At 39.3% G+C, this 15,572-nt stretch overlaps 1 protein-coding gene across 1 annotated transcript in view; it reads right to left on the reverse strand.

Annotated features, from left to right (window-relative positions):
- Positions 1-15,572, reverse strand: part of SLC16A10 (solute carrier family 16 member 10) — a 121,383-nt gene that overhangs the window by 31,713 nt on the left and 74,098 nt on the right. The window contains exons 2-3 of the mRNA XM_044244377.1: positions 14,948-15,092; positions 12,202-12,664 (exon numbers count right to left, since the gene is read on the reverse strand). Of these exons, the coding sequence (XP_044100312.1) occupies positions 12,202-12,664; positions 14,948-15,092 (608 nt within the window). The remainder of the gene's footprint in view (positions 1-12,201; positions 12,665-14,947; positions 15,093-15,572) is intronic.

Genomic DNA, 15,572 nt, shown 5'->3' on the forward strand with positions numbered 1-15,572 from the left:
TGTAAAGACAATTCCCACACAAAACCCCCCAATATATTTTGTAGAAAAAGCCACAGTTTTCACCAGCCTTTCCCATACTTACATTGAATTCATTATAGAGTATAAAAGCCTGACAAAAAGATGCTATTGCTGGTTTCAACTGAAGTTAAAAAGATGTCTGTCGATTTCTTTCTCTCCCATAAATTCAAAATCTCTTAGTTAGGAGTTTGGAGTCTATATTCTGAGGATAATTTTCATGATTGCATAAACCATGTATCACTTCTGAAAGCTACTGCTGAATTCTACAAATACTTATTTTTGTCTAACTAAATACAATTTGGAACGCATGACAACTTACTGCCTTACTAAAAGCAGCAGCTCTGTTTTAGCTTACTTATCTGCAAATGATCAGTTTTCTAGGCTTCTTATGTATTCTGTCCTATCCTATCAAGTTCCTACGTTAGTATATTACACTTTGAAAGAAGGGAAAAAAACCCTCACGAAACAAAAGAACCCCAACTAGCTTGTTCTGATGAGTGTTCCGTAGCTATTTAACGTCCACCATTTTGAATCGTAAGTGGCCAGAAGTAAGGATCCTTACTCATCTGAAGTAGGAGAATACTGGTGAGTACCGCCTGCGGCACAAAACTCATAAATGGGCAAATTTTCACTAACCTGAGTAGTCAAATTGCAGCAGATGTTGAGATCTGCAGGAAAATAAATGCAAGGTTAGAAAAGCAAGAAAAGCACTACTGGAAAAAAAATCTGAAAAAAGTGGGGTAAGGTGAAGGAGAGGAGAGGTCTAATCATTAACGTAATAACCACGAGAACAGAGGAAGAGCAGTGTATTTTTAGAAACTGTAACTAGTAAGTAAAGTATCTGGAAAAAAAAAGGCAATGTTTGGGCTCGATCCAAGAATTTTTAAATTTTCAACATGCAAGTTCCAATACACCAGATAAAAATAAGTTGGATAAAAAAATTCATCAACTGTTGGCTGGCCTTATAGATAGAAACGAGAGAGACTCTCTGTCATAGGCCTCTCAAGGGCAATAGGAAACAGTCTTATTTTTAGTATTTTCCACATTTCTAATTCTGCCCTCCACCAATACGGCCGCACACTTACTGTCACCTCCTCAAAGAGGTTGTCTCTGACTTCCCAAACTGAAGTGACCTCCCACCATCACCTTCCACTGCATTTTATTTTCTTCAAAGAAAATATCACTGTTTGAAAACTACCTGGTTTGCTTGTTTATCAGGCTCTGTGAGCGCAGAGATTTTATCTGTTCTCACCACTGCATCCCTACACCTACAACGCTAACGGCACCTAGCAGGTGCTCAGTGAATATTTGTCAAATGAAAGAATGCTCCAATCTGTTCCAGTGAGTTATCATTAGAGGAAGACACACACATGCAACAAAAAACCCATCAGAATAATGGGAATAACCCATTCTAATTCTAGAGACAGCCCCACCACTCAAGCAAAATAAAACCTCTCCAATCCTCAACGTTCTTAATCTATTCAGTATTAGTGCTGCTTTCCTCATAGAAGGTTGCTGGGAGAATTGAATCAAAAATGTACGAAACAGGGGCTCCTGGTTGGCTCAGTTGGTTAAGCATCTGCCTTCAGCTGGTCATGATCCCAGGGTCCCCACATCAAGCCTTATATCAGCCTGCTTCTCCTTCTCCCTCTGCCCCTCCACCCCCAACTCATGCTCATAGAGAGCATCACTCTCTATGCTCACTCGTTCTCTCAAATAAATAAATAAAATCTTTAAAAAAATGTATGAAACAAACTAAGGGTTGCTGGAGGGGAGTTGGGTAGGGGGATGGGCATTAAGGAGATATATTGAGTACTAGGTGCTACATGAACTGATGAATCACTAAATGTTAACCTTGACACGAAATTAATAATAATAATTATAAATGTTTATGTGTGGGGGGTGCCTGGACTGGCTCAGTTGGTAAAATATATGACTCTTGATCTTGTGGTTGTGAGTTCAAGCCCCACATTGGGTGTAGAGATTTAAAAAGATGTCTGTGTGAAATAAATACTTTCATATCCTTTTTGGAAGTTCGCTGGGAAAGGAAAATAAATGAAATGAAATGAACAAATAAATGGATGAAACAATTCCAGACCACATAACAACAAAAAAAACCCTGCAAGCCATGTATGTAGGTGTTATATATGTGTATATAAGCAACACAGTGAATCTCAATGGATGAATCCTGATATTTAAATTAATCCACTATACAAAAAAATTCCTCATGTCAAAGGAATTTATAAGCCTATTTTTATATGAAAAATAGAAAAAAAATAAAAATTACACTTGACCCTTGAACAACATGGGTTTGAACTGTGTGGGTCTACTTATAAGCAGATTTTTTTTTCAATGAATACAGTAGAGTACTGTAAATGTATTTTCTTATACTGTTTTTTAAACTGCCATTTATTAAGCAATCTCTATACCCAACAATCTCTATACCCAGCTTGAACTCAGAATCCCAAGATCAAAAGTCACATGCTCTACCAACTAAGCCAGCCAGGTGCCCCTCTCTTTTAAACTTAACATTTTATTTTCTCTAGCTTACTTTACTGTAAGAATACAGTATATGATATATATATATTTATTTATTTATATAGTATACAAAATATGTCTTAACCAACTATTTATTATCAGCAAGGCTTCCTGTCAACAGTAGGTTATTAGTATTTAAGTTTGAAGAAGTCAAAAGTTATCGGCAGACTTCTGAATGCATGGGGGTCCAGTGCCCCAACCCCCGCATTTTCAAGGGTCAACTATACTTAAATTAGAAAATCTGGTGAAAAAACAATATGATTATACTTTATTCTGCAAAGTACCATAACATTCTGCATTAGCTAATAAATGTCAAAGTAACAATCAACATAACTAGGATAATAAACCAAAACCAAGAAGAAAAAGAAGGGAGAAAATGAAACCGTTAGCCCCTAGTATTTAGTCTCCAGTGTTTAGCCTCTAGACTAAAAACAAAATTTTAATGTTAACTCCATCTTGGGTTTAATCTGATTATAGAGCAAGTAAGACTGACAGGGAAATTCTTCAGGCTATACAATTCTATCATAAGTCAATTGTAAAATATTTCCAAAGCATGGCAACCATTCTGCCCAAGGCTGGGGATATTTAATGGACCTCAACCCTTTTCCCCTTTCAGAACCTTACCGTGATCCATGATAAATGCAACAGGAGAGATCAGCCCAGCAGCCCAGTTCTGGCCCACCACACAACCAACCACCTTTGGTTTACGAGGATCCTACTAGGAGGCCTGCATTCTCAGCGACACAACAACCTTGACCCTGAGCTCTAAACAGGTTCACAACAGAAAGAGGACAAAGCCAGTATAACTGCTATTGGCATCTCTGAAAAACTGGAATGTGTCAGAATGGCACAACCCCTGACTGGGAAAGGAGTCAAACTCTTAGGAGTTGACTAGGGTTACATTACCTGAGGAAACTATTTCGTTCCTCTAAAAATTCTGTTTCTACTATGTACATGTTGACATTTTAGGCTATGATAAGCTTCTATTTATTTTCCATGGATCTTCGCAGATGTTATGCTCCTTCTGTTGCCTTTTTAACGATGTGATGTCTGGCAAGCAACTTCCCCTTTCCGTGCCTTGGTTCCTTTACTAGTCTAATTTTAAGAAGTGCAGTTAAATCACCTGTATAATCCCTTTCGACTCCTTAATTACTGCTATATCTTTGCAGGTATGTAAATATTCTATTTAAAAGCCACACTCTTAAGAGGAGCCACACTCTTAAGAGGAGCCAGGCTCAAGCCCCGACTACCCCAGGTAGGAGCCTCGCATCACACCGATCTCACAGCGTGGCCCTGAGACGCCTGTGAAGGATAATGTTTGCGGGAGCTTCTTGTAAACTGAGCGCTAATAAAAATAGGAGAAGTCAATAAATGTTACATCTGTTTAAAAGCAATTGGTAGTTTAAAACAAACCCTTGTGTGGGTATGAGGACCGTCCGAGCAGAATCAGAAACTCTCCTCAAAACTCAGCTCGGAGCTCAGGAGCTGCACTTGCTCTCGCCCTGCTATTCCAGGAATGAATCCATTCCATTTGACACAGATGCAGTCACAGTCAGAAGGCATAACTCACAGCAGCTGTCCATGTTTGCAATTCTACCTCCAAATGGTAGGCATCACCTACCATTAAATGAGCTTTTCTCCAATATGTTACAAGGAAATATAAGCGTCCTGATTACAGGTGAGCTGCCAATGGGTAGAGGAAGGTAGAAAGCTAGATACAAGTAATGGGAACAGAAAGCAGGAAAAGCACAAGGGAAAACAGACAGTGGCACGGGCAGTCTGGGCGCTAATACGTAAGAGATGTGCAGCCCTTAAATGATCTTTGAGTGCTGGAGACTCTGCCCTGCAGTACAATTACGTAACTCAGGCCTGTTTCCTCTTATGCTCTGTAATCCGTGGAGCTAATGTCTGCAAAGCCTTCTCCAAAAAGACGCTCCAGAACATGGAGGTACGGTTAAACTAGCAGACAAGTACTCTCAGTGGATCAGACGACACTCTCCAGCTGTCACAACCACCTGATAAATATGGCGGAAGGCCAATGTCCAAGTATAGCCTAAGGGAAGATTCTTCAAATTCAGATTTCTATTCCTTTCGTCTTCTATCGTAGTAACTTACTTTTTAATGACATAAAAATCACAATGGGACACTTACCAGCTGATTTAGGTTCCTCAAACCTCAACAAACTTTAATTTGATACTAAGCCAAGCAGTTGAGGGATAAGCAAATATCCATATAACAGTTAAATTTTGAAGTTATTCAAAAGTATATTTTAACAAACAAAAACAGAACAAAACAGAAACCTGGTGAAATTTACACATTGACAAGAAAGAAGGAACAGCTTTCCAACACAAGGACTCTTTAGGGCCTTCTCAGGACACTAAGGACCTATCAGTGGCCTCAGTTTATATATAACTCTAAAATATAAGCAAATTTTTCCTGTTTTCCCTATAATTTCTTATGTTAACCAAATATATGACAGATCTTGCTATGAATTTTTACATTTGTCCATTTTTTTCTTCTGCCATGCTTTATGTTTAGTATAGAAATCAAATCCTAACCTAAGACTATGTATATTCCATGATCTGCTTGTCACAGATTGTGAAAAGTGATTCAGTTTTCTCACATTCACAATGTGCTAGAAATCAGAAGAGGAGATGAAGAGGCTGGAAATATGGTTACATGACATCTTCTCACTTGCATTACATTAAAACAGAAGCCCATCTCTTCCACAGTCCCCACCCCCCGCCTCCCCGCCCATGGCTGTGCAGCAGGCTCTGAGGGCTGGAATGGTCCAGCACTGTCTCTTTCCTTAGTTCTGAGAATGGAAGGGAAACAGGCCACACTCCATCTGTGAGGTTACTTGATGAAGGCACAGCAGACTCTTTCATAAAAAGAACATGAGACTCAAGTCCAACACCTGTGCTCAAATCCCAGCTCTTGAGTATAACTCAGTGCGTGACCTTGAACAGGCATAACTTAGCAGAGTCATTCCTCAGCCTTACGTTTTTAGTTACTTATTATACTTGATACACTCATTCTTGTGATGGTTACAAGAGACTTTGTGAAAATGCTTGACATACTATACATTTTTTGACATATTATAGATTTTTGACAAATGTTACCTGACTCTCCCTCTGAGGAAGCCACAGATTGATGAAAACATGTACACTTTTCCCATTTGCACGGCTCAACGCCCTGAACTCTGGCTCGGAGTAGATTCCTAGTTTCACAATATGAACAAGGCGGCCCTGACCAGTGAGGTCAAACAGGGACATCCCTGTACTGACCCATGAGAGCATGTGGCATTAATCAAAGCCATAAAAGGTCTCGTGAGGTACCACATGCCTCATTTATTGGCATGTTTGTCTCAAAACTTCATTTCTAGTTTTAAAATATAACTTGTTCATTCCCAGTTACAACTGGACTCAGTGTCCACTTAACTGCCATGTCAGCGGGCAAATGACTGGGTCTTTAATCACAGCATCAGATAAATGGGTCTTTCTACCAGATCAAAGTTTCTTTTAAGAACAATCACTTCCTGACACAAAAATGACACATTCCTGTCTTATCGTGGAGTTTCTGAAAACAGGCTACATTGCAGATTACAACACAAGTCAGTTATCTTCTCTTTGCTGAAGAACTACATGGGTCTAAAGCTTAAAACTAAAATTCAACCCAACTACCATATGTTCTAGAGTCAAAGAACAAAGGTACTCAATAGCTGCTTTTCAAAGTGAGTAGTGATGGAGAAATGGGAAAGTAATTAAAACTGTATACCCACTCTCGTATTGAGGATGGAGCACTGCGTGTCACTGATAAAAGTTACATTATCATCGTCATCTGAGGTGTCCCTGTGCCTACCAAACCAGACTTCTGTTCAGGGTGTGGTTCCTGAATCCCACTCTACTCTGACACACTCCACCCGAGGCTCTTTGAGATGTTCAGTTGCTACACAGTAGGGCAGACACCAACTATATAGCTCTCCTAATTAATGGGGATGGCCACCAAGCGTTCCTATTTCCTCCTTTCATACACTTAAAATAGTGACAGAGACAGAAATTTCTTCTATCAAGTGACAATTTCAACATATGCATATAAAAGTGTGGGTCAAAGCAAAGCACATCAGTTCTTTACTCCATTAACAGATGGCATTAGTGTTAATTATTCTGAGGTTTGCCGAGTTTGAGTTATTCACTGTTTGATGACTACAAAAACCATCAGGTCCTAAGTGAGAGACATATAAAATGTAAAAATCATTATGGCATCAAAGAGAGATTTTTAAAGACTGAAATGGTGAGAAAATGAAATTGCTTAGTAGTGTTGTTTTAGACTTACCCATACATACAGTCATTGAACAACACTGAACTTGAGGGCACGCTGTGCACTAGGCATTGTGCTAGGTGTTTGGGATCTCTCACTGAACGAAACAAAAAGATCCTTAGCCAACAAGGCTTATATCCTAGCAGAGATATACATAGAGATAGCAAATAATAATCATAAAAAATAAATTATGTACAATGTTATAAGGTATTAGGTGCTATGGAAAAAGAAAAGAAAAAGCAGTGTGGGGGGTTGGGAATGCTGTGGAGGGGAGAAGAAAGAAGGGAATTTTAACCAAGTGGTCAAGGTAGGCCTCATTAAAAGGTGAGTAACAGGGTGCCCGGCTGGCTTAGTTAAAGGAGCACACAACTCTTGATCTTGGGGTTGTGGGGTTCAAGGCCCACACTGGGTGTAGAGACTACTTAAAAGTAAAATCTTTAAAAAAAAAAAAAAAAGATGACTAGCAAACAGGGCAGGGTGGCAGGAGCAGAGTGAGCAAGGGAGGCAAAGACAGAAGATGAGATCAGACAGGGAAGAGGGGCCAAATGATGGAGTACCTTACAGACCAGCGTTTTTACTCTCAGAGAAATGGAAAGCCAACGAAGGACTTTGAGCGGAGTGACTTATGTGTTGAAAGAACCCGGGTGGCCTCTGTGCAGAGAACTGCAGTGCACAGGGACGTTAGCAGGGAGACCAGCTACGGGTGTAAATTCAGGGATCTGGGCAAGGGATGATGGTGGCCTGCTCTATGGGGCAAGAGTGAGAACGATGAAAGGAGGGCGGATCCTGAATATATTTTGAAAGGAGAACCTCCAGAATTTCCAGACTGAATCAGGAGTGTGGCATGAAAAAAGAAGAGCCAAGGTGAAGCCAGGTTTGGGGCCTGATCACTAAGAAGGATGACGTTGCCATCTCCTGAGACAGACGTGGCTGGGGGGAGAGCAGGCTTGTGAAGGGGTAAGACTTCAGGGTTGGACATGTTAAGTCCGAAACACCTAGCAGTCATGCAAGTAGAGATATTAAGTAAGTAGGTGGTTCTGAAAGTCTGGTAGAGAATTTAGGAAAGAAGTCTGGGTGAGAAGTACAAATTCAGAGTCACTGGCATATATACAATGTCTGAACTCAGAAGACTGGATGAAACGACTGGGCGGGATGAGTAGATACAAAGACTAGCAAGAAGCCCTAGGACACACTGATATTAAGGGCCAGGATGAAAAAGGAACCAGCAAAGACACGAGGAGGTGATGGAGAGGGAGGAGGAAAAACCAAAGAGCGTTACGCCTCTAAGAATGAATGAAGAAAAATGGGATAAGGAGAAGCCATAAATATGTAGCCCAGAAACAGAGCAAAACAACTCTCAGCCAAAAGGGGCAAATAATAAAAACTGAAGCAGTTGCCACTAACAATGTTTATTTAGCAAGTTAGGCCTCACCTAAACTCATCTATAAGATTTGTACCCTCGCAATGGAGATTAAGAAATGGGCAGGCCTAAAAGAGAGATCATTTGACAGCTTTCAGGAAGCAACATGATACTTCATCTTTAAAAAGTCAACTAGGAAAATATAAGACCTCCAACCGGGCTTTAAGAGCAAGACTGACACTAAGCATACATATTCTCTCTCAAATCATCATGTATAGTCTAACAGGTCAAAATCTTGGAATTTTTTACTTAATCATTTTGCTGTACTTTTGAATCTTCAAAGATGACCTAGATAAACTAGTTCCCTAGTTGATTAAGTAAGAATCTGAATTTAACACCAAATCTTGTGCTCAAGGCCCAACTCCTATCCTGTGAAGCTTTTGCTAACCATTTTTCCAAATGCATATCATCTTTTTCCTTTGAATCTTTTATAGCCCTCACTTAAAAACCACTCAATTGGCAATCACATGGTCTTTAATGCTCATTTTTATACCAGAACTGGATAGTGCTTTACATGCATTTTCTCTAATCCTTACACCAATGCTACAAAATTGGGTTTATCCCTATTTTATAGATGAAGAAACTGATTCTCACAGATGTTATTCAAGATCATGCAACTAGACAGGAACAAAACCCAGATCTGTCTTACCGCAGAGCCCTTACCTTTACCTAAGATACAACACTGCTTCTGGAATAAATGTGCCACATCAATAATTACCAATCACTATTTCTGTGACCCTGAGCAAGTTTTTAAATCTTTCAGTTCCTCAGTCTTTTCATCAGTGAAATGAAGATGTTACAAGTACTTCAATATTGTGAAGATTAAGTAAAATAATATATGTAAAAATTACCAGCTATAACAGCTTTTATTATAACATTTACTAGATTTTATGCTCCTTTGACAGTTTCTTATACCTCCCATGTGTATTCAGTTCAACACCCAATAAAGGGTTTAATACAAATTGAACATCATCTACTTGTGTTTGGAAAGATGACGGGAGATTCCTTTTCCTCCTCTAAGGGGAAGCCTGAATCCATGATCCCTGGATTACGCAGGTACCCGCAGTCCAAACCTTAATTTACAGCACAGTGACAAACACCGTGCACCCATCAAACACAAGATTAAAACAGCCCACGTGGCATTTAACTGGCTGGTGCTTCCTCTCAGACATGGCTTTTGGTGCTATACCAGTTTGACAAAGAGAAAATCACAAATGAAAAAGAGCAACACATCTGTAAGAAAACACGCCTGGAAGGAGGGAAAGCAGAAAAAAGACCTGGCTTTATCAGAGTTAACAGAGACCTTATTGTTCTGATTTACAGCCTCCTGATGACAAACTAATCATCCCTCATTACGAAATCTGATTTACTTTAAGAAGTCAACAGCCAAGAACATTTTTATTAAATTTCCTTAGGCATACTCATTTCATTTAACATCTCTGAATGGGAACGGGAAGTCACTTAATGTCTTTGCTAATGATTCATCTGTTTTCCAGCCTGCACAATGTGAGCTAATAGTGTTTAGTTTGCCCACTTCACAGGTTTTTTGTGAAGGTCAGATAAAATAATATATGTGAAATTATTTTACAGATTATAAATATGTTACCAGAAATGACTACACTGTCACCTACCACTTGTCCATAGGGAAGTGTCTGGTAGCTACAAAACTGAGATACTGAGTTCTCTGCATATGCTCACTTTGTAGTACCAAAGAAGAATTTTTTTAAAAATCTTCTCATTTTGAGGACACCACAAATGTTTTAACCACAGAAGCTACAGAAAAGATAGTTGATAACGGAAACTCTTCCACAATGGATCTATATTCTAACAAAAAATAGCTTCAGATGGTTTAGATATGCCTTCCTAAAAGGGCGAAAATGGACTATTAGGTCAAGATGCAGTCACATTCTACATATGTGACAGGGGTTGCATACTAGGTCATTTTACCTAGTACCTCAGTCTCTGCAAAATGCCAAGTGACTCAGAGTACTAAAAATTAGTCCTTCTCCCTGCCTCCCATCGGTCATCCCAGTGACTTCTTCAGCACTTGTGGCAAAATGAGAATAAGAGGAATTGAAAAATCAAAATAATTCTTAGATCCAGGACTGTTTACCATTTCTCCTCCTGTTTCCTTGACTTAATTCCTTTCTGAATTCTGCATAGGAACCCACCAAGAGTTGATGACATAGTTTACAAGCAGACTCCTTGAGCCCAGAATTCCCTGAGCTGTTAACAACTTCCACCAAAACTTTAAAGAAAAATTGCATGAATGTCCGAAAGTTGGACTGTAAATACATTTTTTAGCCACAACAGTAAGAAAAAAAGGAAGAAACATAATAAGCACTTTGAGCAAATTTTGCCAGGGGCAAATACTTCAGATACTGCTAATTCTTGTATCAGTATAAACAGACACTTCTCCAATCAAGACATACAAATGGCTATCAGACACATGAAAAAATGTTCATCATCATTAGCCCTCAGGGAGATTCAAATTAAAACCACGTTGAGATATCACCTTACACCAGTCAGAATGGCCAAAATTAACAAAACAGGAAACAACATGTGTTGGAGGGGATGTGGCGAAAGGGGAACCCTCTTACACTGTTGGTGGGAATGCAAGTTGATGCAGCCTCTTTGGAGAACAGTGTGGAGATTCCTCAAGAAATTAAAAATAGAGCTTCCCTATGACTCTGCAATTGCACTCCTGGGTATTTACCCCAAAGACACAGATGTCGTGAAAAGAAGGGCCATCTGTACCCCAATGTTTATAGCAGTAATGGCCATGGTCGCCAAACTATGGAAAGAACCAAGATGCCCTTCAACGGATGAATGGATAAGGAAGATGTGGTCCATATACACTATGGAGTATTATGCCTCCATCAGAAAGGATGAATACCCAACTTTTGTAGCAACATGGACGGGACTGGAAGAGATTATGCTGAGTGAAATAAGTCAAGCAGAGAGAGTCAATTATCATATGGTTTCACTTATTTGTGGAGCATAACAAATAGCATGGAGGACAAGGGGCGTTAGAGAGGAGAAGGGATTTTGGGTAAATTGGAAGGGGACATGAACCATGAGAAACTATGGACTCTGAAAAACAATCTGAGGGGTTTGAAGTGGCGGGGGGGTGGGAGGTTGGGGGTACCAGGTGGTGGGTATTATAGAGGGCACGGCTTGCATGGAGCACTGGGTGTGGTGAAAAAAATAATGAATACTGTTTTTCTGAAAATAAATAAATTGAAAAAAAAAAGAGGCTTAAATTTGCCTCTGAGATAGATGTAAACAATATAAATTGTTTGAGCCCTTGAATTCTTAATTTCCTGTGAAATCTTGTTCTCCCCACATTTGGAATTTGCTAACAATTCTCTCACTTCAATAATCCTCTGAAAAGAACTCACATTTTCCCAGAAGTATCCTACAAGTAGAGGTAATGCTTCTTTGTGTCAAGCCCATTGGCTTTTACAGTTTAGCTAATTTCTGTACCTTTTTATCAAAAAATAATTTACTGATGTTGGCAAAATCATTGCACCATCTTTGTCCCTGATTATGATTTACAAGCTACTTAAAGAAAATGTGACCTATTAAGTTTCTGTTTTGACATTTGTTCTAGTATTTAAGCCTTCCTCTTTTTTTTTTTTTTTAATTTTTTAAAGTTGTTTGTGTTTATTTAGGTTTGGCAATTTTTAAAACACCAACGCACACCACGAAGCGTACCTTCTACTTAATGATCTGATGGGTGTGCTGACCTTGTCTTAAGGGACCCTGAATTTCAAGAGTTGCTGAATTACAGCCAGGATAATGTTTAAGGCCAAGTTCAATGTGATCTCTCTTGCTCTTCTAAGAACTTTTCCAGTATGAAATCACGATATCCATCACCAGCAAAGCCAAAGAAGCATACTCACCAAGTGAACATAAGGCACAAAGTATCCAAAAAGTGCAAGTGGTATTCCAGCTGCCCAAACTGCATAAGCTGTCACCTTGAAGATGGCAAAATTGAAAACTTTTTTTGGAGGACTAAACTTCCTCCTGGAAAAGAGGGAGAATCTGTTGCCTCCTTTGGTTCCACTCTCTTTATCTTTGGCATTTGGAACAAGAGGTCGGTAAGTAAAGCTAGCCAGAAAGAGGACAAACATGAAGATGCAGAGGACCCTCAGTGTGTAGAAGAGGCCCACGCTGTCAGTCAGAAGCCTTAAGAGGAAAGGCAGCAAAATTGTGAAGATGCTGCTGCCGGCAGTGACAATGCCGTTCACCAGTCCGAGGCGCTTCTTGAAATAGTGTCCCAATATGACCAAGGAGGGCTGGTAGGCAAAGGAGCAGCCACAGGCAAATATGACTCCATAGGTAAGGTACAGAGGCTCGATGGAGCTGTGTAAAGATGAAAAAGATGAAGAGTGCTTTCATTATTCGCATTGAGGGCTTGGCAGAACAAAACCTCATAGGAAAGGGGGTTTTAGTTCATCAAAATATTTTATACAAATAAAGGCTTACCAAAAAAGGGGTGAAAAACTTAATATATCAAGAATATGCCACTGAAAATATTTTAATTCACCCTGAATGGATAATAAAATGCCTCAAGTATATGAAAAAATGACCAGAAGGCCATCTGTGATTTTGTTCCTCTTCCTCTTTCCATGGATTTCAGGTGACCCAAGCAGCACTCGGTAAGAACTGCTGTGCTCTCCACCACTCAGGAAGGACAGGGCCAGGAAGGGCTTCAGTGACACTGACACAGTGATTAACCTAACTAGCAAAAAACCTCATCTCAAAAAAAGTTTTGAACAATTATCATTTTACAATAGAAATTCATTATTTTATTGAGATTTCCCAGGCACTTACTAAGCAATCTATTCAAAGGAAAAGCTGCATTTGACATTTTCTCCCCAAAGTTATGTCAGAAACATTTGCACAGAGAAGCAGTTGTACCTCATTTTTGTTGGCCTAAGGGCTGCAGACCAACCTTCGCCCTGTACTGCACTGTTCTCAGTGTTGTGCAAGATAACAAGAAATTATATTCTGATTGCAGAAAAGACTAAGTGAAGTGTGTTATTAGTGATCCCACCTTGTAAGTTTTAAGGCCATACAGACTTCGAAAGAATAATAAAGGATTATGAATTTTATAGTTTAACCAAAAATAACTTAATTACACATCTCTTATGAATGTAAAGGATTGTATCATTACATACTTTGAAACAATTAAGGTAAGGAGTAAAAGAAAACTATAAGTTTTTTCTTTTGAAAAGTCTACTCAAAAGTCTATATATCAGTAGTAAAGGCAAATTATTTATTAGAAACCAACACAGATAAAGTTGGTTAATAATTAAATTTTGAACAATAATACTAGTCTAGCAATATGCTAAGGTAATCATAAGGAACTCTAGAATCTGATAAAATCAAGGCATGTTGGCAATCCTCTCTCCAGGATGCCCTTCCCCCTCTAGTCATCTACAGCTAGCATAATCTCCAAAAGAGGCCCAAGAGTCACCCCTGAGCTTTCCCAAATTAATTTTACCTCGCTCTCTTCACCCTTTCCTGAATCTCCACTCTATTCCATAACATATATTTAGCAACCATATGTTCCAGGTACTTGGTTTAAAAAAAAAAAAAAACTAAAAATGTGCAAATGCCCTGCTTATAATCTGCTTAGTGAAACAAATAATAACATAGAAAAAAATATAAATAATACTTCATTCATTCTTCCTCAGTTTTTCCACATAGCAGCAGTTTTCCAGATAACTGCTACTTATTTCATGAGGCGCCTGGGTGGCTCAGTTGCTTGAACAACTGCCTTTGGCTCAGGTCATGATCCTGGACTTCCAGGATCGAGTCCCACATCGGGCTCCCAGCTCCTTGGGGAGTCTGCTTCTCCCTCTGATCTTCTCCTCTCTCATGCTCTCTCTCACTCATTCTCCCTCAAATAAATAAATAAAATCTTTTTTAAAAAAATAGTACTGACAACAGTATCATCACGAACATCCATATCCGAACAATTATTCCACCATACTGTAAAGCTGCCAGGTGGAAACCTAGAGAGCCATGGATATAAATCGGAAACACTTTCTTGCACACTATTTTAAATACTAAATGCTGGGTGGTACTAGCTTCGTATCTCCCCCCCAGAGTACAGCACATCAGCATAAACGATGGCATTTTCACTGCTCCTGAGTCTCTCTCACTTCTAAATTTTCACCTCAGTAACAGCTCGTTCCAACTGTTGAAGTCTGACAACTGAAGTGCAGTCTAAGTCAGTAAGTAACAATTGTGTGTGTAAAAAGGATTCCGAGCAGGAAATAGATGTGACCTAGAGCCGCTAGAAGGCTTTCCTAAGAAGGCAGAACTTGAACTACAGGAAAGTGCGTTCGACCCCTGGAATTTATATCACATCTCCCCTTGCTCCTCTGAAAGCTCTGTAGCTTCTGATCAGTGGATTAAAAACACAATTGAATGAAAAATACGAGAGCACTGCAAGCAAAAGCTTTCAAATTATGAAGCTCTGACTTGCTACTCCGGATAACACTGTTTAAGTCATACTGCTTAAAGCTTATGCAATGAAAAGGAGGATTTTTTCCTCGTAAACAGCAAAGCTTCGAAGGAACAACTCTGTGGTAACTAACAGCTCTTGAAAAGCATCATGAAGAACCAAGTCCTTACCTTACAAAAGAACTGGACATGAGTCCAACGAATCCAACAGCGGCACCCACAACAGCTGTCTTCCGACAACCAAACATGTCTGTGAAGACACTGGCTATTGGGCAGCAAAAGAAAATCATCCCCATGGACAGAGAACTTACCCATGCTGTAAAAGAGGGACAAAAGGGACATTATGATACAGCAAATGGCATTTGTACTTATCCCAAAGGATATAATACATATTTAGAACAATGTTAGTACAAAAAAGGTATTACTTTTTGGAATGGGAGGGAGTTGGAATAAATCAGAAGCAAATCTGAATCACAGCTCAAAGGACTTGCCAGTACTAATTATAACTAGCACAGCCATTATTTGTGTTTAATTGAATTCTTGAAAAGTTTTTCTTAATCAAATCATTCTTCTAGGATGCAAGCACTATTAATATCTAACCTGTTATCTACAGTTTTAAGCAACTTCTACTTTTTTTTTTAATGAGATATATTTAGGAATGCATGCCTATGTGGTCAAACTGAAGAAATGGTGACCACTGGAAGTCAGGATAGTGGCTAACGCTTAGGGGGAAGAAACAGAATTATAATCATTGGGACCCAGTAGTTAAGAACTGAACATCTGCCTACTAGAGTCT

The sequence above is a fragment of the Neovison vison genome, chromosome 1 (assembly GCF_020171115.1).
Source record: "Neovison vison isolate M4711 chromosome 1, ASM_NN_V1, whole genome shotgun sequence".
Classification (NCBI taxonomy): Eukaryota; Metazoa; Chordata; class Mammalia; order Carnivora; family Mustelidae; genus Neogale; species Neogale vison.